Source organism: Aspergillus nomiae, assembly GCF_001204775.2.
Source record: "Aspergillus nomiae NRRL 13137 chromosome Unknown contig00308, whole genome shotgun sequence".
NCBI classification, from domain to species: domain Eukaryota; kingdom Fungi; phylum Ascomycota; class Eurotiomycetes; order Eurotiales; family Aspergillaceae; genus Aspergillus; species Aspergillus nomiae.
In genome coordinates this window covers 2,303-29,382 of record NW_015378363.1, presented here as the reverse complement: position 1 = coordinate 29,382, position 27,080 = coordinate 2,303, and the positions used below count along the sequence as shown (strand labels likewise).

The following is a 27,080-nucleotide window of genomic DNA, read 5'->3' as shown; positions in this document are numbered from 1 at the left end:
TGATCCTGATTCCTGCCCTTTACAGTGATTGACCGTAGTTTGTGTGTATCTAGATTGTTTACATTTATTATTTTCTATTACAGTTCTTTTCTTCGTTGTTTTTATTATTCTAAATGAAGCCTTAAGTGTTTGATAGTATGACTTTGAGAGGGCGGGAAAAGGGCCTTGAATCTCAAGAGCTTTGAAGAACGCGGGAGTTCACGCAGCAATAAGAGAGCCATGCTCCATGGTAACTGTTTATTATATGCTGAAAACCTATATAACACTAGGAAATTCAAGAAATCTTACTAGTACTGACTCTGTTTGTAATATGATCAAGAAAAACCAGGGGATATCATTCTGTCATGCCAAATATATATACACACGCCATGTCTCGAATGTCTTCTCCTAGGATGATCGATGCTCCGGATATCTATTGGCCACTTTGAAAAAATCTTTTACTTTTCCTACAACCATATCATTAATTGGGTTTGGAATCCACCTCCCTACAAGCGCCTCTAATATATTGGGTGCCTCGACGCGTTTTGCAACTGCTGGGCAGCCGGCTGGCCGGACCCGCGGTCCGTGGGCCCCGACAGCCCGGGATGCAAGTCAGTCAATCTTCCTCGGCTCCATATAGCTGGGATGTTACGAGGGTAATACCTTGTACTTGAAACAAATATCAGGGCGGGAAAGTCATAGATTTGTCTTTGTTGGATTGCTAAATATGTCTATGAACAAGAAATCGTTTCATTTAGAGGGTAAAATTAGGAGAGGCAATTCAAGCTCACGATGTAAGTGCGACAAAATTTCAGCATAGCCAGGCTCGTTGTCAGCGCGGAGGATGCCATGCGAAATGAGGAAGTCGACAATAACAACAGCGCTATTTGGCTTGAACAGTCCCTCTTTCAGAGCACAAAGCACTTCCTCGATAGTATATAAGCTAAAACCCTCCACTTCGGAGTCCCTTGGCTCAGGGGCCGTGCCAGGATCTAACTCGAGTTTGTATGTATACTCTACCTCTGGTTGAAATAGGCCGATCTCTCCTCCAGCCTTACTCCCACGGACGTGGAAATAAGTGAGGTTGCTCATGGGTATAACGTTCCTCCTCACCATTTCTTCGGGAAAGGACGCTTCTTCTTGTGCTTCGCATATAAGAGCTTCAATCGGGAGCTTTCCAGCAACGAGGCCGCCAGCTGCAGTGGTGTCGAGCATACCCGGGTAAGTTTGTTTGCGTTCTGATCTCTTGCCGATCCATAATCGAAGGCCTTGCTCGTCCCACACGTAGCAAACAAGCTGGACACCGTATGTCACAATCCCAAATAATGCACTTGCACAACGTTCTATTTCGAGCAAAGTTTCTCCCCCTGGACCATAAATCGGGAAGGCTTCGTCTCGCCAGCTTTCGAGCATCGATATGACAGCTAGCTTTCTGGTATTCTTGAGAGTTTCCTCAACTACGCGAGAGCGCATGTCGGCTGGAGCTGTAGCCGGCGTTGCTAAAGTCACCGTGCGTCGGTGGTGATCAATTGACCACCAGCCAGACCACTGGACTTTTTCAACAACCTCGGGGAGAATATACCCCAGTATGGCACAGCAGCCATTCACTCTAAAGGTGTAGCATTGTCCCAGAGTCTCTGGCTGAGATGGGGATTCATCGTTTGAAACGAAACTATGAAGAACGTCAGCACTGTAGGCATACGACGGGAAGATATATCCTCATGACATACTTACTTGTCGCATCCCTTGACCACGTCGAGAATGGTTTTCGACATCTTCAAAGATCGAAATCCGTAGAAGCCGTTAGACTGCGAAGTACTCCGTATTGAGAGACGGAATCAACAACCTGCCACCGTGGTTTGATCGCCACTTGGCGAATACAAGCCCCACATCCTATGGCCAGTAAAAACGACTAGGCGCAGGGGTGGGAATAGCTTATCTGGTCAACTACCGGTTAATAGCCTTTATTTTCTTGCTTGACACGTCATAAAGTCTTCTCGAAGCATACACAACCAACAAAACACTTCCTTATTCCTCGGTGTAACGAAAGCTTGAAGCATCTTACTGTAAAGCACCTAATCTAGGTGATACAAGGCCATGTATTAAAAGATCAATACTACCCGTGAGATACCTTTCACGGTACCGCACTGGATAGCCTAGGGTCCCCGCGTGCGTCATACTATAACATCAACATTAAGCGAAGATGCAATCATATTGTAAGCTACCTGCAGCAGAATACCACAGTAGTCCTCCATTTATTCTTGTCAGCTCGTGGGCACAGCCCCACAAACTTAATACATCAGCCTGCCAGGTTTCGGCTACGGTATACCGTATATATATGCACCATTTCGTATCTCCCGGTTGTGCATTTATTTGCATTGCTCAAAGATATCTTCAAATACTGTCTCCAGTCGGCAATATTCAATAGATTGATACCATGGCAACCAATTACAGCAGTCTTGGCCAGTGGGAAGCAGAGCTAAATATAGGTGATGTTATAGGGCCGGATGCAAAAGAGCTCCTGGAGATGTATTCTGGAATCTGTCCCACTGAAGTCAATCACCAAGTGGCAAAAGTTGTAAGTGCCTGGGCCCAGGTTCGATATGCACATGAACTGCGCTGACGTAGACATACTTTCTGATGCGCAGGCGAAGCAAGGCTGCGAGATCACAAATTACCCATGTTTCCGGCTGGTCACCTTCCTCGATCTAGAACTGTCGCAGTCACCTGCGTACGCGAGAATTGTCAACCGAATTAAGCAAGGAGCGTTGTTCATAGACCTAGGCTGCAGACTTGGCCAGGATATCCGGCGGCTGGCGTATGACGGTGCGCCACCCGGAAACCTGGTGGGCTTGGACCTTCGCAAAGAAGTTGTCGAATTAGGGTATGACTTGTTTAAGGACAGTGACACATTTAAGGCAAGGTTTATTGTGCAAGACTTCTTTCAAGACACACCGGTGTTTCGAGAAATGATAGGCAATATCGAAATCATCAACTCCGGCCTTTTCATGCATCTTTGGAACTGGGCTGGACAAGTCCGGATCGGTCGGGGAATGGTTGAATTGCTGACCCATCAAGGCGGTTTAATCACAGGTGTGCATTTTGGAGGTCAGGATTCTGGTATTAACAAGACTGAAGACTGGATTGAGAGATTTGTTCATACTGAGATGTCTTTTCGACAGATGTGGATAGAGATCGAGAGACTGACAGGAGCTCGCTGCAACTTGGCTCTCAGAGCACAGGAAGATAATCGCTACACAATATCTGACCAGTCGTCACTTCGCCTGCAATGGGTTGTTGAAGTCCAGAAATAAAGCCTTAGATATAATTTCCCACAGGACACTACACAGCGAACCGAGTGCTTGGAAGCACGTGGTGACAGACGCCGAGTAAAGGATGGTCTTAAGACACGTTCATACGTATGCCTTTCTAAGCCACAAGCCCTATGAAGCCGCATTATATGTGCGATTCATCCTTTTTCACAATTGACTAACCTGCTCACCAGTCTGAGTCGAATGCCTGATCCAACAAATCTCTGTCACAGCTCGCTCTACCCAGATAACTCACAGTGGACACTGGCAGAGCCTCGAGCTATGCACTTGGATTTGTGGGCTTGAAATGGGTAATTTGATTGAAACATAATGTATAACTACCACACCGACGGCATAAATACCTAGTTCAAAATGGAAATCTTTATGACTGAGTACAACGTAATTCTTTTCTTTGAAAATAAGGATACAGTTGATCATAATAAATAAATACCCAAGCTTTCTCACGGCGCTTTTTCCGATTGTGAAGCTTGATCTTGTTTCATCATTCTCTCTCGACGCCAATCATGTCCCCATTCTATAAGGACCATAGCAAAAGGTTAAATCACGTCCAGTTGAATAGCAAGAATATTCCCGCCCATCCACTAGCAATAGCATCAATAAGTGAAGCTGCAACAACTCCAGCACCTAGAGGACACCGATAGAGATTTCTGGCGAAGATTACAGTCGCAGGCCGTTGTGCATGGACCTTAGTGAGTGGTCATATTGTTTATATTTTCCATCTAACATGGGATGACTAGGCTATTCCAGCTCACGTACGTTCTGCAGATACTTGGACTAGTGATGGGGTGATTATATCTCTTGATATGCCAAGAAGCTATCAAGGCTCATGAAAAATATTATAGTCCAGTCATTGGTGCAAAAACTGATCTGAGAATCGTGGTAATTTTGCGGGGTATATTATCAACCCCAGCTTTCGGGTATCATTATCCCGAGGGTATATAAACACGGGCTTCCGAGCATGCAAGATCACATCTGATGCTGTAGAGATAAGGATACCGCCACTATGCTTTTGAATGCTATATATGTACTTCTCATCGCATCAGCTCCTGCACTGGGGAGCATTGACCGGTAGGTTAACTGCGACCTTCATCTCACCTGTAGTCGTATTGGAGCTAAATGAGCAGACAACGTATCGTGTCCAAATACAACGTAGTCCGCTCGAATCTGATCACCAACGAGACGACGCCTCTCCAAGTGGGCAATGGTAATTTTGCGTTTAATGTTGATAACACAGGCTTACAGGTAGGAGTCCCCGACGCATAACTTCTGATATGGTGACTCACAAAGCAAGCAGACATTTCTCCCATTCAACACACTGTCCAGCTGGGGCTGGCATAATGATTCTCTACCAAGCAATGGGTATGTGGACCTTCAAGAAGTCAATCTTTGCCTTGACCTTCCTGGTTTGGCTAGTCTAGTTCTTCTGATGTCTCTTCAGGGAGAAGCTTGAGGATTACCATGGAATCTCTATGCTAACACATGGACGGAACGTCTCATACGATATCCCCGACCCTGACCTCCCTGAAGTTTCACAATGGCTCACTGCCAATCCCAATCGCATAAACCTAGGACGCATAGGATTACAGTATAAAGGGTCACTTGTCTCTGCATCTCAAATTACAGAGCCACGACAAGAGCTCGACTTATGGAAAGGAGTTATTACCTCGACTTTCAAGGTTGACGGCCAAATTGTCAAGGTGGTCACCCAAGGCGACTTCGATTCCGACTCGGTAGTCTTTGAAATTGAGTCAAGTCTAATCGCATCTGGTGATTTGGCTGTCGAGCTAGACTTTCCATATCCGCCCATCCATTCTACCAAATATAAATACGAGGTCTTCGTTGGTGTCTACGATTTCCCGGGAAATCATACCAGTGCCATTGAAGAGTACAGAGGCAACATGGCACATATTCGACACGAGCTGCAGGAGACAAATTACTACCTCAATCTGCGATGGGGTTCTGGACACCCACTACACCTTTCTCGTCAACACAATGCAACCCACAAGTACACTCTAAAATCCAAATCGTCATCGACAATGACATTTGCGGCGAACTTTTCGCCAGGAAAGCGAATGGCTGATTTACCATCCGTGATCCAGGAGCGTAGCTCCACGGCTTGGAGCAAGTACTGGACTCAAGGAGGATTTGTCGATCTAACATCCTCCTCTAACCCCAAAGCAGACGAGCTGCAGCGTCGCATCATTCTATCACAATACCATGTGCGGGTGAACAGCGCAGCCAAGGGACAGTCACCTCAGGAGAGCGGTCTGATGAACAATGGGTGGTATGGTTAGTATATACCGGTTATTTCAGTTGAATGTCTAGTTACTAATAGTACGTCCAGGGAAGTTTCACATGGAAATGGTAGTATGGCACAACGCGCACTGGGCGACATGGGGTCGACAGGAACAATTTGACAACATCTTCCCAGAATTATACAACGCATTACTACCATCATCAATCGCACGGGCAAAGTCTATGGGTTGGGATGGTGCACGGTCTGCTATCACTAATTCTTCCAACGCATCACATGAACTGACACCCTTCAGGTGGCCGAAGATGACTGATGTTGAAACCGGAGTGAGCTCTCCAGGTGGTATCAACGGTCTTCTATTGTGGCAACAGGTGAGCTTAATATGTCAGAAAGGGGACATTGTACTAATAAAGGCAGCCTCATCCCATGTACCTGGCAACTCTGGCTTATCAAGCATCCCCGACACGCAAGACCCTTGAAAGATGGGACCGCGTTCTGACGGCCACAGCTGATTACATGGCCTCTTATGCCTGGAAGAATACAGCTCAGGCTATTACGATCTGGGACCACCGTATGTTAATTTGTCACTAGAATATCTACCTATCTAACATTCTCAGGGCATATGGTGTGACTGAGAACACACCTCCTTCTGAAAGCCTCAATCTTGCATATGAGGTTAGCATAGCCTAACTACGCCGGTATATCACTGATGTTAACATATTCTCAGACCGCCTACTGGAGATATGGGCTTGACGTCGCGCGTGAGTGGAAAAAGAAACTTAACCAGCCAGTCCCCGATAAATGGACAGTAGTTGCGGAAGGGCTCGCTCCACTCCCGCTAATTGATGGTTTGTATGCTGTTTACGAAAGACTGAACAGTTCATGGTGGAATGATAGCTCTCTAACTGGGGACCCTCGGAGCCTGATCATGCTTCAAGGTATCCTCCCTAACACGCCAGCAGTTGACCCGGATGTTGCTTCGAACACAGCAGAGAAGGTATGGGAAGTGTGGACCGACGACAAGATAAGAGGATGGGGTAGACCGGTACTTACAATCAATGCGGCACGGCTGGGAGATCGCGAGCGAGCGATATACCACCTGACCGCATATGATTATTGGAATTTTGATGATGCTGGTGCGTTGTCATCTAATAGTGTGTATTGAGCATAATCACTAATGAGTCTATTTTAGGGTTTGCCGAGCGTGGAGGAGATGGTAAGTCATGATACAATCTGAAATAATGCTGTTGTTAACCCAAGCGTCGAATATAGGAGGAACCCCTCCTCCCTTCATGCCTGGTAATGCTGGGCTACTTTATGCTGGTAGGTGCACTATACATACAAACGCGAAATAGTGATAACACTAATAATTTTAGTGGCATACATGGCTGCCGGTTGGGAAGGATCTCAGGGCGACGCTCCCGGCTTTCCTCAGGACGGTAGTTGGGTAGTAAACCATGAAGGATTGCTCAGAGCACCGTAGGCTGCTTCATAATCGCTTCCGGATGTTATATGAAAGTGTACTATGCAGGAAACTGAGATTAAGCTATCTATTTACCCGACCAATGGATAAAAGGGAAACGTGTACTTTGGATATCCGCATGCATTTCCATCTTGTAAGCGGTATCCATGCAGCAGGTCTAGGCACAATTAAGCAATGATCACCAACATGAAACTTGTAAGTAGTTTCATATGGCGACTTGCTTGTTTTGTCACGGAACGGAAGAATGGCAAATTTCCGCGGCTATCGTACCGATCTGCCGGTCCGTCATTCAAATAGCCCTAACCCAGTTTTATAAATCGAGGTGATATTCCAGCGTAGTTTGAACAAACCAAGCTTCCAAGCCATTTACAAACAGACAAAATGTTTCCTAAGTTAGCATGTGTCCTCCTCGCCCTCGAGGCATCTGCGCAAACTTTGACATCTACTGCCGCTACCTCAACCCTGCCCACACTTCAACCAGACTGGTACTTTATCCGTGCCGTGGAAACGCCCTACTACCACAGCTACCTCCAGACCATCCCAAGTGCCACACCTGGACCTGCCTATCTAGCTTCTAACACAAATGCGGGCCAATTCAATATCGTCTCGGGTCAGCTCGTTTACGATACCGGCAACGAGCAGCTGTACATGAACGTAGAGGACCCCGCAAACAAAACACAACGAACTTTACAAACTTGGTTTAATGAAACCGAGAACGCATACGGGACTTTTGCCTTCCAAGGAGATGCGATCACCTGGACGGTAGAGGATATTGATCGGCAGAATACTGCGGCGTGGTATGTTTGTGAGGAGGATAAGCTGTATATCAACACAGGGGCTTATGGCTATGAAACACCCGATGGGTGTTATGATCAAACTGTATGATGGCTCTATCTACTCGATAATCACTGGGATGGGATACTAACAATGATAGATCCATTCATACGGAGGGTCGACACCAACTGTTTGATGAAATGTAGTAGTAGGAGTGGCGACGATTGAAGATGTGTGGGGCGGATGGTGTCAAATGGCAGGCCAATGATTAGCATTCTGAAAGTAGCCAGTGTAGAAGCAACAAATGAGAGTCTAATCCTGAATTCTATTACCATGATTACTAGTTCTGAGACAACATGGTCTGGTCTATATTGCATATTATGTCTTGCTAGACCTTACAGTCATAGCCGCAGGTGAATAGCAAGAAGCAAGTGTTTTAAAATAACAGCGATCTATACCAGCACGAAGGTGTGTGTACATCTAATCTCTCAAATACTTATATCTTGCTGCTTGATACCTTAAAGTTATTTGACCCAGATAGCAGCATAGCGATCCGCCGTCCCATCGTTGTAGGCACTAAAAGTCCTCAAGACATAGCCTTCATCACGGTACTTGTTGAACTCAGCCTGAAAGGTAGAAGAGTCGACACCATGCCTTGCCACCCACGCACCAGATGCAGATTTATCCCAGATTGCAGCATACTGGACCTCATCTCCCACTTGATACCCGTCCACATCAACAAGCCGATATCCATCCTTGACATGCTTGTCAAACGTCGCCTGGTACGCAGTGGAGTTCAGTTCCCCAGCAGAGACCCAGGGAGTATCATCATTCCGCTTTTCCCAGACAGCAGCATAGCGACTCTCATTGTCAACCTCATACCCGCTCACATGGGTCATTCTGTATCCCTCCTCCAAGTACTTGTCGAAATACTTTTGCATCCATTCTCTGTTCATTCCATGGCGCGAGATCCAGGGCAAGGATGAGTCTTTCTCCCAGATACCAGTGTAGCGGTCCTTCCCATCGATTGTGTACCCATTGACCTGGACCACGCGATACCCTTGTTTCAGGTAGTCTTCGAACTTTTGGTGGTATTGGTCGGAGGTCATGCCGTGATGAGACTTCCAAGCCGGTGAGGACCTCTTTTCGAAGATGACGGCGAAGTTTGCCTCCTTATTGTACTCATATCCGCTGACCGAGTTCAGTCTGTAGCCTTGCGATACCATTTGATCGAACTTAGTCTGGTATGCTTTGCTGTTGAGGCGGTAATAGGCATGCCATTCGTTGGCTTGGACACAGATTGCCGACGCGAGGGCAACGGCCCAGAGATGGAATTTCATGATGAAATCAAGACAGGAGTCGTCTAGGAAGTGAGAAATGTATGAAGAACTGAGTTGAAATTGTGTGGCGTCTCTATTGATTTACTGTAAGTACTTCGAGATACAAAGCTCTGGCTCAGTTTGCGTTCTTTATAGATTTTCGTCCAGTACCCTTCTCACGACTAACCCATTATGTGTCCATGATGCGAACATGAAAAGCTCTGCCATACGAGACCTAATGGGTCAGGATATATGAAGGCGGCTCTCTGAGTGGAACAGTGGAAATGACGATCAACACCAGATCATAGACAGAATATCTCGAAGGAACAGTTTATTTTTATCTCACCGACGACCATCTGTCGATCTGTCGCTAATACGAACAACAGTCCTTCGTAAAAGTGGAGCCCTCGTAACCATCATGTTTCACACCCAATTGAATCTTTACCTGAACCTGAGACTTTTGACAGAGTCACATCTTTGGCCTGGTGCCTGCATATAACTGCTTAGCGATACTACCTCACTTTTCTCTGTTCGAGGCTATCATAGGAGGGAAGGTTTCGAAGAACAGTCGACCAACCCCTAACCCTAATATCTCGCCAGCCTTCACCTCACCTGCCCCAAGATCATGAATACGAGTTATAAATTAATCTCTCCAAGGCGGTATAAATGTGATATCACCTGACTGGCGGTACCCCTCGTTTCCATCCTATATATGTACATATCTTTGTTTCCATCACACTTCCCATTCATGTCAAGTATACTCATCAAAAAATGGCTGCTGAAAGAGAATGCAAGGTCCTTACTGCAACCTGTCACTGTCGATCTGTGCATTTCACAGTTACCCTTCCGAGTGACGCTCTCCCACTGAGCGTTCACCTTTGCCACTGCAGTGTGTGCCGCTATACGCATGGAGCCCTCAGTAGCTTCCATGCCCCGCTTCCCAGAGATGTTCATCCCAAATTCATCTCACCGTCAGGCCTTGACAAGTTGACACCGTATACGCACTCGCAGTCCACATCTACTCGATTCTTTTGTAGCAAATGTGGTTGTCATGTTGGTGACCGTGATCACGCCGATGGCCGCTGGGTGGTCTCCAGCGCCATCTTCGACCACGGCGGAGACGAAAGTGTCTGGAAAATAGACTCACATATTCATGCCAACGGTAGTACTCATACCGGGCTGTTCGAGCTTGTGCCTCAGATCAAGGGTCGTGAAATTACCATTTCAACTTCGGAGAACCAGAAAGATGAGACATCCGCACAGGACAATGTGAAGGCCCAGGAATGCGAAGACGGATCTCTACGTGCTGAATGTCACTGTGGAGGTGTCTCATTCAACATCTCCCGTCCTAGTCGAGATTTCCTTCAGAATCCTGCGAATCGTAAATGGGTTCTGGAAGGGAAAGATGACAAATGGCTAGGTGTACTGGATGTATGTGATGACTGCCGCTTGGTCACTGGGGCGCATGTCGCAGCCTGGATGTTCGTCCCGGTGGACCATATATCGCCTTCACCTCCAGATGATCGAGTTATAGGGACTTCGAGACGTTATGCATCAAGTGATGGAGTGGTGAGGACCTTTTGTGGGACATGTGGCGCCGTGGTCTTCTATACTTGTAGCGATCGCCCGGAAATAGTGGACGTCGCAGTTGGTATCTTACGGGACCCAAAGTCCGTATTGGCAGAGAACTGGGTCGTTTGGAGAACTGAAAGAATTGCTTATCTAGAAGATGGCTTACGATATGATGAAGAGTTGATACAGTCTTTGGATGAGGGCTTACAGAGATGGGGAAAGGAGAAATTTGGAAAGTTGGAGTATTTTCGTGTAGGATAGTTGTGTCAATTGCTACATCACCGATGCTTATGACACAGGACGGTAGGATACCAGGTGGAGTTCATGTGCTTTTGATAGTTGGTATACTATTATATTTGACAGTTACAACCCCTTCGTCCATCGCCTGTACACAAATGGTCACGCAATAGGATCACCTGTCCTAGCCCGACAGAACTAGGACTGATCATTCCCATTATAGTTGTACTGTTACGTCCCATTTATTTGTCTTTCATAAAGTGCAAGTAGTATTTAACTACTCCATAATGAAGGGCTGTGATAGGCTCACCAATATACAATCTTGAGCTAGCCTGGATCCAGCGATCTAGAAGTGCTTGATATCGAGGTCTAAGTTTGCTATTTTCTCTTACTCGGCACCGTCGCCCTAGCAGTACTCCTGCCCAAACTCTCAGAAGGATGACTTGTTATCGAATGGCCCACCATTCAAACAAGATTCCCTTGTAAGGGTTACATTCTCCAGTTCTTGTTATAGTAGCTACGCTATATATCTACCACAAGACAACAGAGCTGAAGCCTTCTTGGCACGACGTGCATACGGATATCCAGCCGGAGCTGCGCGCCCCACATAACCCAAGTAGGTTGTACAGTAGTATATGAGCTAGCTCAAACAGCTGTCATCCATAAAACAGGTTCTGAGTTCTGAGGTAATGTGTCTTCGACGAATCTCGTTGTTTCCTGAGCTCCTAGCCGCTGTCGAAATGCATTGCCTCCCCAGCTGATGATTACCCTGGCCAATCACGAAAAGAACCTCTGTCGGCTACATTTTCCACTCTGTAGCTCTTGCATATGCATGCATAGCAGCCAGAGCTGAAAGACGCTGGTTACGTTGTGATGAGCTGGACTCAGGGCCCAAAACTTCCCCTTTTGGCGTCGTGCGCATTTGGTTCGAATTGCTATTCGTACAATGAAAATGCGGGGTTAGAAGCTGATTTCAAGCTGTGGGTGAGCTCAGCTAGCCTCGCAAGCATTAATTATATTACATGATATGAAGATGTGGGGTTTATAGGGTGTATAGGTGACGCACTACTGCCCCAAACGTCCTGTCGTAGATATAAATAAGCACAGTATCCACGAGGGACGGATATCAAAACTTTCCAGGTCGATCAATTCAATTGGGTCAGTACCCACTCAAAGTCCTGAAAAAAAGATCAAGATTTTTCTCGTGTTTCCTAGGCTTTTGTCATACCTTCTGTCATAGAGGTAATCCTTACGCTCTGTGAGGACCACCGTTTTCATATCATGGCTATCAAAACCAAACACATCCCCGTCCTCCCACGTCCAAAGTGGCTCGATGCCGCAGGGATGGGCAAAGGTATTGACCATGATCGCCAGCATCTCAACATCGTCCTTGCCGCTGGCCAAACTATCAAGGCTCGTCAAACAAATGCCGCGTTCACTGGCGAGCTCACTCTGCGCTTGTTAAATGACGATCAGAATACGGAGGCTTCCAAGAAAGTGGGTCACGACTGGGCCGAGCTCAGCGTGAGTGTTGTCTCTGTACCATTCATCGACACGGTGTACACCGATACCTCAAATGCCACTGTGGAACCGGTGGTTGAATATGAATATCCGGACGGTTCAAAGCAACTACCTGTTTATCGCAAGGGACAAAATCAGACCGACTTCTTTAATCACTGGGATAATCAGGGGTCAGAGTTCGCGCTTCTTGACTCCAGCTACACGCAAGTCCTCGTTCCCGTGATTGACAAAGAGGCGCTGAGGCACCCACAAGAGGTAGACAATATCGATGGGCTGATAGGATACTACGAATCAGTTTTTTCGTTCTACAATACATTGGCCGGTCTATCGTTCGAGCCAGAGCGTCCATCAGACCTGAACAGTACCAATCGTTATTTCATGAAGGCTGATAAACACGGCGCTGGTGGCGCATATTACGGCCAGAGCTGGACAGCAGCGTCGACGAATGCGATCAAAGAGTGGTGGCTGCTGCCGTCTCCGAGCAACTGGGGCAATCTACACGAGATCGGACACGGGTATCAGATGTCGTTCCGCGATGACCGATACTTCTGGAACGGGGAAGTATCCAACAATGTTTATGCCGCTCTATACCAGAGCGCCTATCTAGGTGACCGCAAGTATGAGGAAGGTTGGCTGTACAACTATGGCAAGCAAGCCCAGGTGGAGCAAGGTATCACGGATTATATCACGTCGCACAAGTCGCTCAATGACTGGGACCTTCGGGCAAAGCTGTACTTCTTAATGTTGATGGTGGAAAAGGCGGGTGTCGACTCGTTTGCCGATTTCAACCAACAATATCGCCTGGTTAGCAACCAGCCAAATTTCGATTCCTCCGACCATTTGCTTCTTGATATGCTCTCTGACAGCTTCCGTCGCATTGGACACATCGATGTGACACCATTCGTGGAGCTATGCAGTGGGTATATCTCGCCAGGGCAGCGTGAGCTCAACCATTTCGGTCAGGGCAGAGCCGTTTATCCTCTGAATCATCTTGTGGATGGAGATACATTGGCAAAGCTACAAGGGCAGCTGAAGCTGCAAAGCCCTCTGACACTAGTCAACGTGTCACAAATGCTCGCTAGTGGGATCAAAGGCGATGTCACCCTTGAGCTCAAGATCGATGACTTCAGCCAGATATACGGGAAGACCGTTACAGTGTTAGACGGCTCCCGCTATGTCCGCCAGCTCACTATTGAGACCGCGAATGTAGCCCTTGGAGCTCTGCCTATCGGGGTGTATACTTTGCGTCTCCCGCTGGGGCGAAACAGTAAATATCAGGTGGATCAGCGCTATCTTGTTGTCAAACCTGGATCAGCTCAAGTGCAAGTGAGCTTTGTCCCTCAAACTGGTTCTCAGGTAGCCAACCAAGAGATCAGGCTGCTAGGCCTAGGGGACAGTTTGTTCAGCACCATACTAGTTGACCAAGCAAACCATGTCGTGCAAGTAGCTGTGACAAACAAAGACCCCCATTCCTATTTTGGTAATGAAAAATACGCAGAAGTCGTTATCAAAGATAACAGTGGGCAAGAGCAGTTTCGCGCCACAATGCCAGGTGTCGGGGCAACACTACGCAATGACAAGCTACCCTTCAAGCCGGGCTATACACTCGAGGTTTATCATGCGGAACCCAGCCACCGTATTCAGCTGAGACCAAACTTTGACGGAGTGATCGACCACACCCAAAAAACGAATATCTTCGAGATAACCGCCAGTGGTCTCAAGAACCAGTCACTCAACAACGACCCGCTGGCTGCCTTGCTAGCGCGGATAGAAGCAGCGGCAACTGCACTTCGTGGTCACCCTACTCTGTTAAACGCCGATTGTCCCAGCAAGGTAGATATTTGGCTGGCTATCGGCCAGTTTACCGGCTCTCAACGCGACGATCTGCTGAAAAAATATTCCGACTGCATACCATCTGACAATAACGCACCCAACGAAGGTCTCGGCAATTCCTTCACGGCTGCATTCAAAGGCATCGGGGATTGGCAGTTCCTGACGGCAGAGTTAGACCTAGTTGGAAGGAAACTGACTGTAGCTTTGAAGGACGGTGTAGCTCATCACTATTTCAATGCCACGTACGCCGCCTTGCAGGTTCTAGATGCCGATGGAAACGAGCTACTTAATCTGGATGTCAAGGGCAGCACATCTCAAACGGCAAGAAACTGGACCTTTCCTATTTCTGGCTACGGAGGAGAGGTGCTCAATATCCGTCATGAGGAAGCGCCCACTCGCCTGTTTGTTAACAACAACATGCGGGAGCTTCGCTTGTCTAATCGTGAAACAAGGCAGAGTTACCGTATGACGTCCACGGGGCTCAAGCTTATTACCAAAAGTTGACTCAGGAGACAGAGGCAGTCTGGACTTTTGGTCTGCCTATAGGGATACGGTGTGGGGTGCAATAGTTTTGATTGGTCTAGTGGCTTCTCACTTCCTTTTACAGAGTCTGCAGTCATTTCATAGTGTGTAGAAACCTGCCTCGGCGAGAGAGTTGATTGTCTTGTTTAGCTAGAGGCTCAAATACGAGAGCGGCTGAATGACATTTTACTATTTGCTTTTCGGGGCTCACAGCCTGGAACTGTTTTGCTTCATTCGAGGTCCATCATATGGTCCTTTAATGCAAGCTTTAGTGTCGAATACAATTTGCCATGGGAGGCTTTGTTCCAGGGCGCTGTGAAATATGGTTTAACTTGCACCTTTCAGACTTGAGAAGGAATACACCCTAGTGGTCCAAGAGATATTATCTAACTGGTGGGTTTAATTATGGCGCTCGGCCTAAGTTGGTCAGTCTTGGTATGGGGCAGGCTGAAGCTTCCATCCCGTTTGCCCTGAGTGCCCCATTTCTTAGAGCATGTTTCGCGGCAGATGCCTAGGCCGCTTTACCAGTACTGATTGTAAAGTAATTGGTGGAGCTGGTCTCTACGCTGTGGCACAGAATCAAACTCCATAAAGAAAGACAAGAAAAGCTAACTTCTGATCTCAGGGGCATTCTCAATGAGGTTGGCCCAGTCTACTTTCACAGACAGTGGAATTCACATAAATTGTCTGTGCCTCGACCCCAGAAAGTACTGGAATTCAACAGGGTCCTGATTTTTTCACTCCTTTCTCTTCGTGTTCATTGTCTACAATTCTATCCTTTCTCGTTAAGCGGCCTGCAAAAATGTACTGGCCGTTGCTTGTCTTTGCCTCGTTCCTGGTAGCATTGGCTGCGGGCAACGACACGACTCCCGTAAAACGAAGCATGCCCACTTCCCCTCGCGACAGAAAGTACATCTTAAAACAGTGCCCTTGGATGGAGATACGCGGTCCACAGCCTCGAAGAAACCAACAATATGCCCCTGCATAAAGTCTGTTCTCGGAGTGCAAGACTAACAGGGATGCTGGCGAAGTGACGGCAGGTTTGTGTCTGAACAGATGCCTTGGTTGGGATAAAACAGCGCATAAGTTTACCGCAGAAAAGAAGTATGTCCACGTTATCTATATGGAATCAGCAATGACTGACAATATTAGTGGAAATGGACTTGCTAGTTGGAATGGGAATTGTTGGAACTGCCGTTTCCAAAGAAACGAACAAGGCGACAACGTTTTCTGTCACTGCGCGAACGTGCCCGAGCCCAAAGACCATACCGACCGTGTTACAGGTGTAAAAATGGGTCTCAGGAGTTTCAACCTAGGTGAGTATTTTGTGCAATAAAAACCAGACTGTTGTGTTAACTGATTGTTTGTAGATGGTGTGTTGGAGCTTGGCACCGACGGTGTTCTAAAATGCCATGGGATATCTGGACATTGTTGAGTAGATATGAGATTGTCTGGTCTAGTCTCTTGGCTAGGGAGAAGGTTTAGTAACAGTTAGTATTGATGAATCTTAGCTTAATCTCTGTATGGTTCAATACTGTTTGGGTTGTCTATTCCTGTTTTTTATCGAATTGACAGATCTGTATTTTTTCTCAAGCATAAACCGGACATGTAACTGTGAGTGTAGGCCATGAACTACACATAGTAGGATATCATATACTGAATCATGATTCATGTTTAACCCAAAAACACACAAGATGGGTTCGCCAGCTATTACCTTCAATATCTCAGTTCCCCAGCTCTATATTATACATATTGGAGACGGAGTCAGCTTGGAAAATCTGGGTTTAGTAGTCACAAGATACAAACGGCCACTATCAATGGATTCCTATCCCTCCGTACTGAAATGGAGCATTGGACAATGTTTCATTTTCTCGCCAATGGGACCATAGCTCTATTCCACTTCTGCTGTAAAACTAGCTAGGACTGCTCAAGATGGAGTTCCATAAACCCATGACGAACATGGTCGTGCACAAGATATTGCTTTCTCTGAAGTTCAAAGGGTTTACTAATTCTTGAGGTCAGCCATATCAGGCAAATTATCAGCCTTGCTATGACAATGTTGTAGTTCCATGGGTCACACGGATGGGAAATCGAGAACAACATGGCTTTCATCAGACTCTATACTCATTAGTGCGATGCGCTCGGCTGCCGACACCTAGAATCTAAAATTGAGCTGTTGCTGGTGTAGCTGTCCGAGAGCCTAGATTCGTAGCCATATCATTGTTTTAGTTGAGAAAACGAAGGGTTATAGGTATAGCCATGACGTAGTGTGGCTAAGATGAAGCTATGACGCTACAAGAATTCGAGCTGACAGACAACTGTTGGCAATGCTCTTTATTTTATATCCAATCGCAATTCTACGGCTATGATATAGCAAATGTGACTTTCTTGACTATTAATTGGGAAACCATCCAAAAGACAAATATTGACGTTCATCTTAACCCAGTCTGATACCTCCCATGCTCGACACGTAATCATCCAAGCCTTCATTACCATGAAGATTCTTCCTCGATTTCCCCAATCCTGTCGATGTGGCCGCTAGAGCCTTCGCCATTCCGGAGCGTAAAGATTCCATCCGTGCATTGGATGGTCCAATACTACCAAGCACAGGAGCCTTCGGAATTTTCCCAGACGAGTTTCTAATCAAGCTTGCGCACCTCAACTTGCCATCACAACTAGGCACCAATTAGCTTACTTTGTCTTAGTCTATAGATGTGGGCTATCCAGGGCAACCGACTGTTGCCGAGCAATGATGACTCTCCGAGCATATTACACAAAAGTCGCAAGCTATGATTTGCCCATGTTTCGAATGACCATAGGTAGGACGCAATGTGTGGTTTATACACATCTGATGTGCTATCAATCTGCATTGTCATTAAGGATCTTGAACAATATTAGTTCGGTGTATATTCACATCGTCTCGCGGATCAAGGCATGATGTTACATCTAGAAGCACGCCTAACAGGGGTATATGAAATCCAACACTATCCCGTGTTACGAGTATACTCTGCTGACAAGAGGAGGGGCCAAAGTAGGTGCACACGCACTCTAGTGTGCAATGATAACAGAGTGGCTTAACAATGCATCCGATCCGGCCTCCGGCCCTAGGAGCAGCCCAGATGCTAGCGGACCTAAATGATGCTTATTTGAATCCAGACTAATTTACTCAGATGCTGCTCTATGCTACTGGATTGTTGGTATTCTATAGCAGTCTCGACGAATATTTAAGTAACGAGGAAACCCACACAGTTCTGCTGGTATTCAAACTTGAACATCCTCCTCTGGTCTTAAACAAACGCAAGCTTTATCTTCTACAAGCCTCACAAGATCCACAGTATTGTAAGTCTATGATAACTAATTCACTATGTATACAATCAGTAACTAACCCCTCATCCAGCACAATGCAGTTCACATACACCGCCATCGCTCTCGCCCTGGTGACCGCCATCTCAGCCCAGAACAACTTCGTCATCATGAGCTGCAACACCAGCCCCATCCCCTGCCAGGCTGTTGGCATACCCTGCAGGAATGAAAATACCCCCTGGGCCTGTCCTGTCCGTAGTGACCAGGTGGCGAGCTTCGAAGCCAGCTGCCGCAACATCAATGCCTTTCCCGAGATTCGCGGATCTGGCTTCACCTTGAGTGACGCCAAGCAGACAGCTGGATGCAAGGTCTAAGCAGAGCGGCATTCAATGGCACGGCACGGTAGTGACGTTAGCAAATGGTTCAAGTGTGTTGACAAACTCTTGTCATTCTTTAACAGGCCATAACTGGAGGATTTCGGTAGTCAATTTACTCGAATACTGTCTCTCTCGGGGTTAAGGCTGTAGATCAGTAGCGAGGCCTTGATCGCAATATCAGTAATGTGGCGGCACTGCAACTTTAGCTCAACGGAGGGTTAATTAAATGACTATGCTGATACAGAAAGCAGAAAGTGAGGCTGACCCTGCAATTCTAGCATGGGCTGGAGAGCTCTGCGGTCAGCCTGATCTAGGCAGCCACGTACTGCAATTTTAGGGCCTAGGAGACGTTGACCTTATATGTAGTCTTTGTCAATATGCAGCCCAGGGTCCCGGTGTGGAGTACATATTGGTAGAGATTCCAGCCGCTAAGTGGTCCTATAGTATTTAGGCTTGGATAGTCTCAATAATCCCAGACCAATGAAGTCATAAGAATGGACTGTGTCAGTATCACATTATATCACACTCACTGCACTTTTAGCATCCACGAGGGGACGTTGGGAGGGGCAGCTGGGCTTATCTAAGCCCTCCGACTCAAGCCTAGTTCAGCCTCGTCTTCAGCAGTGAGATCAGTGCTCTTCACAGCTATATAGGTTTGCATTTCTTCCCCTTATCACAGCCCAGGTGCTAGTGACCTCAAGCAGAAGATCCATAGGACCTGTATTCCATCGTTACAGCAGCATTGATAAAGCAAGCAACAACGATGTCGCTCAGACCACTTCTCAACCCGACAGACGAGGACGATGGAGACGACTGGACAGATGATATGCGGCGTGTTCGTCCGAGGCTCGAAGTGCCTGTTGACTGGTAGTTGATGGTCCCGCTATTTTAATGTAGTTTATTGTTGATGAGACTAGGGCTCTGAACCCATCAGAGGACCACATTGATTCAATCGTCTATCCGACAGATATGTCGTTCAATCATTCCTTTGGCGACCAAGACTCAATATTTGTGGATCAGCTTGAGCCTATTCCAGGGCTAGATGCCCCTCCCTTTGATCAAAGCTCCTTTTTGCAGCCGGTGCCCGATGATGTAGGGTTGAGTGGTACATCCATGACATCAACGCCTGGGATGGACTTTACCGATGGGCCGGCGGGTAGCGTTGACGTTTCGATGGTGGATGTCGCATCCAGTGAGCAGGGAAAGCAGGTCTGCTATGGGATGGTTGGTCACAATCCCATTCGCAAGCATCAGAGGTTAACATAGACTTAGCTCGTCCACGAGAAGGTTAAACTAGTTGGGAAAGGCCAAGAACTAGAGACTAAGATCCTAGCACTCAAAGAGAATAACCAGCATATTCACACCCTTAGCATCCAACCATCTGGCGACGGGTCACTCTTCCTCAGGTTTCCTGACGGCACGGATCTAGGATATCTATCGAGAAAGATGGAGCAAGCGTTGGAAGCACTTATTTGTTTGCCCTTATTCGAGATCGATGCTCTCACCAATCTCAATTCGCTCGTTGAGTCCCTGCGTCGGGCTGGGAAGCCAGCTGATGCGGCGACCCGCGTGAGCATCAACGTTTATGGAAGAGAGTCTGACCGCGATGAAGTAGGCAGAGAGCTTTCAAAGAAGGATCTCTTCCTCCAACACCCCGATGACTGTCGTGTTGGGATCAAATATGATAATCCACATATTCTACGGTTGGATGGGATGGATGAGACAGACACCGAGGATGACGAGGACGTAAACGAGGAGGGAGTATTGGAAGCTACGCCTGAGCGGGACGAAGGCTTCGATGAGACCATTGCGGAGGTCTTCAATTCGCTACAGCGAGGTGATCATCTTACTGAACTGGGAGGGAGCGAAACATTGAACAGGACCTTATACCGGTCAGTTGCCAATTCTGTACTCCTTCTGCAATGGTCTAGAAGCTGATTCTTGCAATGTAATAGGCATCAAGGAGAAGCGTTAGATTTCATGATACAGCGAGAAACAGGCGATATCTCAGAAGACAAGTATCGCCTCTGGCAACCAAAATCTGTGGGCCGGGGGCAACTGTAGGAACTCCCACTTCACGTATGAAGCATTGGCACTGACTGGAACTAGGTATTGCCATATCATCACTGGCAACGAGCAGCAAGAGCAACCTGACGAGAGTGGTGGAGGAATCCTTGCTGATGAGATGGGCATGGGGAAATCCCTTACGACACTGGTTCTTACGGCAAAGACATTGCGCGAAGCACGTCAATGGGTAGAGACGAAGGCTCTACCAGGAGCTTCCCTTGCAGAGACACCTAGTCGAGCGACGTTAGTCATTGTTCCCTCACGCGGTAAGGGCCTTCACGCCGCAATGATATGAGCAAGCTAACTTTTAAAGTGTTGATTAACACCTGGGAGAGGGAGGTTGACGAGTAAGAAATTCGTCACCGTGTTGTCCTAAGACACTAACAATCTTCCAGTCACCTTAATGGCGGCATGAAGATGATGAGATACCATGGACGCTCGCGGAAGGAGCTAATTAGCAACATCGACCGATATGATATTGTCATTACCACGTATAACACCCTTGCAAAGGAGCATGATGCGAAGATCCTCGGAAAGGGGCAGAGCCCGCTACATAACTTTGCGTGGTATCGAGTTGTCCTGGATGAAGGTCGGTCACTGACATGGATAATGTCTGCATGAGGCGACGATGTTAACCCGGTTCAGCCCACATGATACGTCGCCGTAGCACAACCTTTCATAGGGCTGTGGTCGAACTGAGAGCCAGATCACGCTGGTGTCTGTCGGGAACTCCTATTCAGAACAGTTTAGGCGATCTAGGCTCACTACTGGCCTTTATACAGCTAAAACCTTTCCACGATCCCAGAAACTTCAGTCACTGGATAGCTAATCCTTTTGGAGTCAGGGCAACCAAGCGGAAAGCAATCGAAAGGCTCACACACCTTCTAGAAGCTGTCTGTCTCAGACGAACCATTGAGCGTGTTAACCTGCCAGGCCAACGATCAGAATTACGCCGTGTGCAATTTACTCCTGAAGAACGTGCTAACTATGAGCTTACAAGAAAAGACATGAAGCGATTCATCCACCAGCAGGCTGGGGAGCACAATCAGCAAGCAGAGACATTCGGCATGTTCCAGGTCTTTTTGCAGCTAAGGAGCTTTTGCAATCATGGAACATACCAGCCCCGGTTCTCTTGGGCGAAGAGGAACCTGCTGGAGGATGAGCTGGACCCTGTCTGTTCGATGACAAGGGATAGCTTGAACCGCTGCTCAGGTTGCCGACAACCTTTGCCGGTTATGCCACATGGCAGGCAGCCAAAGTATGTAGAAAGTTGCAAGCATGTCCTCTGTGATGACTGTTCGTGGGGCAGCAGCATTCAGTCAGACCCAGAGGAGAGGCGCCACTGTCCACTATGTGAATCTCTTAGGGGATCACGCTACCGTGGCCATATACCCACCGCGTCAAACCAGAGAAATCGAAGCGACGCAGATTATCTGAACGCGGACGGTCACTCATCCAAGATGAGGGTGCTTATATCCGACGTGCAGAGGGATATAGGGGCAACCAAAAGGTATGGTTGATTAGTGCAAGCCGTTCTTATCACTGACAACGGTGCAGTATCATTTTCTCATGCTGGACACGGACCCTTGATCTGATAGCAAAGCATCTGAAAGTTTCAAGTATAGAATTTGAGCGCATTGACGGCAAAACACCAACATCTCAGCGCCAAAATATCCTTGACAAATTCGACGGCACCAGAGCGGTTCCCGTGTTGATCATGACAACAGGCACAGGAGCTTTCGGGTACGGCCTGCTCTCCGATGGTTCCTACTTGTGAAGAATACTCTGGCTGAAGTAAAGCAGGTTGAACCTAAAATCCGTCAATCGGGTATTCATCGTCGAGCCGCAATGGAATCCTAGTGTTGAGAGCCAGGCTATTGCACGCGCAATTCGTCTTGGTCAGGAGCAGCAGGTTCTAGTCACCCGCTACCTTGTTGAGAACAGTATTGAGGAGGTCAGATATACCTTTTCTGTTGATGCGTAGTCGTTCATGAGCTAACTGTGTCATTCCTACAGGCCATGTGCTCTCAGCAAACGCAGAAATTGAAGATCAGCCAGATGGAGTTCAGAAAGGACCTGGAAGCATCTGCTGCTGGCGATGAAGGAACATCCGACTATCCTTCAGCTATGCAATGAAACCGGTACCATAGAGACATTGTCAAGGCTCACTGCCCTTCGGCTTCGAAGCAGATCGTTAGCCACGCACCGTTCGATAGATCCACATGTTACCTGTTAGTGACAGATCTACAATCATAATCGCGTTAGATGATACACTCCAATTTCATACTCTCGCTATGATACACACGCAATAAATGTATAACCCCAGCCTGCACCAGGTCCGGTCAACCCAGGGAATCTGATCGATTAAGCATCTTTAATGGTCAATAATGTAGAAAAACTAGAGCAATTGAACAATGTCCATTCCCGCCATCTACACTACCAGGCGTTCACATCGAAGTTTTCCTAGACGAATGTTAGATGAGACGGACTCCGGGATGGAAGACAGGGACTTACCTCAGAAAAGTAGGTCGTCACCACGGTCCGGTCAGAGAACTTCCTACCAGCAAGCGCCTTGAGCGCGTTGGTTGTTGATTCCACCGTGTCGAACTTGACAAAGATCTTGCCCACACCGGGAGACTGTCTGCTGCCGCCGGAGGGACGGGGAATCTTCAATTCAACTACCTGACCATACTTCGAACACTCCTCGCTCACATCATCGCAGATTTCTATCGCCATTAGTAAGCTACAAAGATGGCATAAGGTTAGTACGTACCTTCGTAATCATCGTTGTCCATGAGCTCCTCGGGCGTCACCATATTCAACAGCTGCAGCACACGGCTGGTCTCCAAATCTTGAGAAGTGGTCTTGGCAAACATCGACATCGCATTGACACCCATGTCGAGTCCGGCGGCCTGCGTTATTCCAATACTGGCGCGCACAACCTTGAGATGTCTGTCACCCAGTTCCATGCCATTGAGTCCTTCCACGGCAATGCTCGTAGCATTAGGATCAGCGTACTCGCAGAATGCAATTCCCTAACTAAATCAGTCGCAGCCCATAGTCAGTCGTTCAGCAGTACTTACCCGAGACTCCTCCGTTGAGCTATCCTTAACCAAAACAAAAGACTTCAACTCGCCGAAGGACTTCAGAAGCATGGTGACAGGCTCTTCCGGAATGTAATGAGGAATATTTGAGACACAGATCTTATTGGGCGAGTCAGGAACCTCGTTCAGCAATACGCCCTCTTGGTATTCCTGCTCATTGCCACTGGGAACAATGTAATCCTTGGGCCGCCGTACTTCAAGGCCCTGGGGTGCTCCATTCGCCGCTCCGTTGCCGGAGGCTTCATTCTCATCCATCGTAATTCCGTCGAAAGCAAGCGCGACTGTAGCATCGTTCGGCGACTTAAATTCCAGGAGTGCAAAGCTACGATCATCGGACACTTGGGCTGAGATGCAGGGATCCACACTGTGAACGACATTCAGGCCGTTGAGCTGAAGGTTGAAGAAAGACAGCAAGTTCTCTCCCGTTGCACTCGCAGGAAGGTTGGATACAAACAAGCGCTTGGCCTGGCGGGAGTTGGATGGTTTCAGGGAGGCGCTCTCTGCCGTTCCAGCACCGGGCTGGCTCATGAAAGCCTGCAGGCGACTAGGATCCATGGGTTGCTGTCGTGGGGCACCAGGAAGCGGGAACATGCCTGCAAAGTAAGTAAACTTTCTCTATCCAACACATATCCACGGGCATATGAAAGCAATCTCACCTGACAACTTGGCCTGCTCCGCAGTCACATTCTCGTAACCAGGAGGCTTAATATCCCATTGCGTCAGACGACGTTTTCGAGTCAAAACCGATTGTACTTCTGTCAAGTCGGGCGTCGCTTCCCTCTTCCGAGGAGGTGGCGACGCACTCCTTCGCCTTTCTCTCCTGTCGCCGCCGCCGCCGCCGCCGCGGTCGGCACGATCGCCGCGGTCGCGCTCACGGTCGCGGTCTCTGCCATCTCGTCTAGGTCTTTCTTCGAACAAATCTCCTCGATCCCTATCGCGTCGGATGACCGATCATCGTAGTCTCTGCGTCGGCGATCGCCACGGTCTCCACCGCGGTCTGCGCCGCGGTCTCGGTCCCATTCACGATCATCCCTCCGGCTGGAGTAGCGGTCCTCCCGTTCTCTGGCGCGATAGTCACGGCTCGACGAGTACGTATCTACTTCATGTTCGCGTCGGGAACTTCTAGAGCTGTAGTGGGGGGATCTCGAACGTCTTCTGTCTCCTCTATCTCCTCTGTCTCCGCGCTCTCGTCGCTCGTCGCGCTGATAGGGCTTACGTTAGTATGAACTGAAGGCAACATGACAGCCATGAAGCACTCACGTAGTAATCCCTGGAGCGGCCAGAGTCTGCGACCATAACGATTAGATGACCATTCCATGTGACAGCTAACAGTGGGAGTGCACTGCGAGTACTGACCTCTGGACGAATACGTATCGCCGTTCATACTGAGCTCAGATTCGTTGCTCCTTGCTGTTTCTGGTTGTGGGTAAATTTATAAAAGCAACAGCCCTCGGGATATGCCTCTAGTCAAAATAAGCGGGCAACAGGGCAGAGAACCAACAATCCAGGATGAGGGAGAGGATGCTTGCACGACGGAGCTGCGCTGAGGAAAACTCCAGTCGTGACGATCGGCGAGCAGCCGCGGCGTCTAGAGTCGAAGCGGTTAGCGCGTGTGTCTGCGGAGTTGACCGCCTTCTGTTTTCCATCCGAACTGGCAGAATCTTTATCTGCCCTGATATGATAGGAGTCTCTTTTTGAAGTTTCCAGCTGATTCAGTACGGTTATCATGACTGTCGGGGCTTTTTCAGAATGGCGCAGACTGCCAGTTAGTCTCAGCGAGCTATGCATTAACACGACGCTCCGTTGTGGGCAGTCATTTCGGTGAGCGCTGCCCCTTTTTCTCCTATACATATCCGGCGCATTGGCTAATTGATCTAGATGGCACAACGTGCCTGACAGCGATGAATGGAGATGTGTCCTCCATGGTCGCCTCCTATCTCTCAAGCAGGACCCGACACATCTACATTATAGGACTTATTTACCCCCGAAACTGTCCAACCCAGCCCCTCTCCCAACACCACCTTCATCACATCCGCCCTCTCGTGCCGACTCGGACAAACCTCTAGACCAACCTCAATCCGCTAAAGATGATATCCTCCCTATTCTCACACACTACTTCAATCTCGCCTCCGATCTGACATCTCTCTATTCTCATTGGTCCTCCAATGACCCCAACTTCAAGAAGAAAGCTCCTCAATTCACCGGAATCCGCATCCTACGTCAAGACGCCTGGGAGGCTCTAGTCTCCTTCATCTGTAGCAGCAACAACAACATCGCGCGCATATCCCAGATGGTCGAGAAACTCTGTATCAACTACGGCCCCTTCATCGCCTCTATCGACGGCCGCGCGTACCATGACTTCCCACCACCCGAGGCCCTGGCCGGCGAGGATGTAGAGAGTCGGCTGCGGAGTTTGGGCTTTGGGTACCGTGCCAAATACATATACCAAACGGCCGTGATTGTCTCAACGCAGCGCGAGAAAGGATGGTTGGATTCTTTGCGGAACCCCGAGTCTCCCGCTTTGGGGGTTGAGCCTGCGCCCGGTGGAGAGATGAGACCGGAAGGCCGAGAGGGATATCGCGAGGCACATGAGAAGCTGCTCGAGTTACAGGGTGTGGGGCCCAAGGTTGCAGATTGTGTCTGTCTGATGGGGTTGGGATGGGGAGAATCTGTTCCTGTTGATACCCACGGTACTTTTCCCATCACTATTTCTTTTAACGGACGTTGTCGAATGCTAACTCATTACCGAACAGTGTGGCAAATAGCTCAGAGAGATTACAAGTTTGGCAAAGGTGCTCATAAATCGTTGACAAAGGCTACATATGATGCCGTGGGCAATCATTTCCGCAAGCTTTGGGGAAGCGAGGCTGGTTGGGCACAGAGTGTTTTGTTTACGGCTAACTTGAGGTCATTCTCGGATCGACTCGTTGCTTCGAAGAAGGAGGTGGAAGTCAAGGTCAAGGACGAGCCCGATGAGGATCGCAAAACTGAGGTTACGACGAAAATCACTACTACTACAGCCGTGGGTGTGAAGAGGTCTGCGAGCGAAAGCAAGGTGAAGACCGAGCCCAGTGATGAGAAGGATGTCAAGACCATTGTTGAGACGCAGACGACAAGACGGATGTCAAAGCGGCTTCGGAACCGCTAACCAGTCATTTGGGTTGTTCACGTCTTCTAGATGTGTACTGGAAAGAGTAATATGTAGATGGCATAGAATGTACCGAGTATATGCACAGCTCCGATACACCTGGGTTTTATTCAACAGACAACCACAGCAACCCCTACCGCGCCACAGTATTGCTGTAGATCTGGTGCTGGATCTTAGTACTATCTCCCTAGCCACGGCAGTTGATCAAGCATGCCTAGGTGGGTGAGTGCGGGTTTGCAAGATTCGAATGATCAA

The 27,080-nt window shown here is 48.1% G+C and overlaps 10 protein-coding genes across 10 annotated transcripts; 7 read left to right on the top strand and 3 right to left on the bottom strand.

The window, feature by feature from the left end:
- Positions 1-729: 729 nt before the first annotated feature.
- On the bottom strand, positions 730-1,754 carry ANOM_007531 (thiamine pyrophosphokinase-related protein; the record flags this gene model as incomplete). Its single annotated transcript, XM_015552787.1, has 2 exons — positions 730-1,651; positions 1,714-1,754. 2 exons carry the CDS (start codon positions 1,752-1,754, stop codon positions 730-732), a joined length of 963 nt encoding a protein of 320 aa, XP_015403813.1.
- A 662-nt stretch (positions 1,755-2,416) lies between these two features.
- On the top strand, positions 2,417-3,293 carry ANOM_007530 (uncharacterized protein; the record flags this gene model as incomplete). The annotated part of the gene is made up of 2 exons (XM_015552786.1): positions 2,417-2,557; positions 2,628-3,293. The coding sequence occupies 2 exons, from the start codon at positions 2,417-2,419 to the stop codon at positions 3,291-3,293; spliced, it is 807 nt and encodes a 268-aa protein (XP_015403810.1).
- A 1,134-nt stretch (positions 3,294-4,427) lies between these two features.
- ANOM_007529 (uncharacterized protein) lies at positions 4,428-8,018 on the top strand (the record flags this gene model as incomplete). The annotated part of the gene is made up of 13 exons (XM_015552785.1): positions 4,428-4,553; positions 4,606-4,670; positions 4,750-5,600; positions 5,656-5,809; positions 5,861-5,936; positions 5,983-6,140; positions 6,183-6,240; positions 6,293-6,701; positions 6,758-6,781; positions 6,838-6,888; positions 6,942-7,004; positions 7,425-7,927; positions 7,983-8,018. 13 exons carry the CDS (start codon positions 4,428-4,430, stop codon positions 8,016-8,018), a joined length of 2,574 nt encoding a protein of 857 aa, XP_015403801.1.
- Positions 8,019-8,346: 328 nt separating this feature from the next.
- Positions 8,347-9,162, bottom strand: ANOM_007528 (uncharacterized protein; the record flags this gene model as incomplete). The annotated part of the gene is made up of 1 exon (XM_015552784.1): positions 8,347-9,162. One exon carries the CDS (start codon positions 9,160-9,162, stop codon positions 8,347-8,349), a length of 816 nt encoding a protein of 271 aa, XP_015403807.1.
- A 750-nt stretch (positions 9,163-9,912) lies between these two features.
- On the top strand, positions 9,913-10,974 carry ANOM_007527 (GFA family protein; the record flags this gene model as incomplete). The annotated part of the gene is made up of 1 exon (XM_015552783.1): positions 9,913-10,974. One exon carries the CDS (start codon positions 9,913-9,915, stop codon positions 10,972-10,974), a length of 1,062 nt encoding a protein of 353 aa, XP_015403804.1.
- A 1,257-nt stretch (positions 10,975-12,231) lies between these two features.
- On the top strand, positions 12,232-14,808 carry ANOM_007526 (viral-enhancing factor; the record flags this gene model as incomplete). The annotated part of the gene is made up of 1 exon (XM_015552782.1): positions 12,232-14,808. The coding sequence occupies one exon, from the start codon at positions 12,232-12,234 to the stop codon at positions 14,806-14,808; it is 2,577 nt and encodes an 858-aa protein (XP_015403812.1).
- Positions 14,809-17,996: 3,188 nt separating this feature from the next.
- ANOM_007525 (uncharacterized protein) lies at positions 17,997-18,503 on the top strand (the record flags this gene model as incomplete). The annotated part of the gene is made up of 2 exons (XM_015552781.1): positions 17,997-18,160; positions 18,224-18,503. 2 exons carry the CDS (start codon positions 17,997-17,999, stop codon positions 18,501-18,503), a joined length of 444 nt encoding a protein of 147 aa, XP_015403802.1.
- A 766-nt stretch (positions 18,504-19,269) lies between these two features.
- ANOM_007524 (DEAD/DEAH box helicase) lies at positions 19,270-22,709 on the top strand (the record flags this gene model as incomplete). Its single annotated transcript, XM_015552780.1, has 11 exons — positions 19,270-19,373; positions 19,424-19,730; positions 19,779-20,398; positions 20,462-20,566; positions 20,616-20,839; positions 20,887-20,920; positions 20,969-21,162; positions 21,219-22,083; positions 22,131-22,316; positions 22,377-22,527; positions 22,590-22,709. 11 exons carry the CDS (start codon positions 19,270-19,272, stop codon positions 22,707-22,709), a joined length of 2,910 nt encoding a protein of 969 aa, XP_015403803.1.
- A 69-nt stretch (positions 22,710-22,778) lies between these two features.
- On the bottom strand, positions 22,779-25,141 carry ANOM_007523 (splicing factor u2af large subunit). The gene is made up of 8 exons (XM_015552779.1): positions 25,034-25,141; positions 24,938-24,963; positions 24,481-24,879; positions 24,334-24,379; positions 23,657-24,270; positions 23,347-23,608; positions 23,088-23,299; positions 22,779-23,036 (listed from the first exon to the last, which is right to left on the bottom strand). Exons 1-8 carry the CDS (start codon positions 25,059-25,061, stop codon positions 23,010-23,012), a joined length of 1,614 nt encoding a protein of 537 aa, XP_015403805.1. The 5' UTR covers positions 25,062-25,141; the 3' UTR covers positions 22,779-23,009.
- A 262-nt stretch (positions 25,142-25,403) lies between these two features.
- Positions 25,404-26,825, top strand: ANOM_007522 (8-oxoguanine glycosylase OGG1; the record flags this gene model as incomplete). Its single annotated transcript, XM_015552778.1, has 3 exons — positions 25,404-25,498; positions 25,556-26,367; positions 26,431-26,825. 3 exons carry the CDS (start codon positions 25,404-25,406, stop codon positions 26,823-26,825), a joined length of 1,302 nt encoding a protein of 433 aa, XP_015403806.1.
- Between the last annotated feature and the right edge of the window lie 255 nt (positions 26,826-27,080).

Coding starts and splice junctions, on each gene's coding strand:
- ANOM_007523 (XM_015552779.1), bottom strand. CDS start 25,061: ATGAACGGCGATACGTATTCGTCCAGAG. Junction 24,380..24,480: donor CAGGAGAGAAAGGCGAAGGA/GTGCGTCGCCAC, acceptor TGGGATATTAAG/CCTCCTGGTTACGAGAATGT. Junction 23,609..23,656: donor GCTCAACGGAGGAGTCTCGG/GTAAGTACTGCT, acceptor TGATTTAGTTAG/GGAATTGCATTCTGCGAGTA.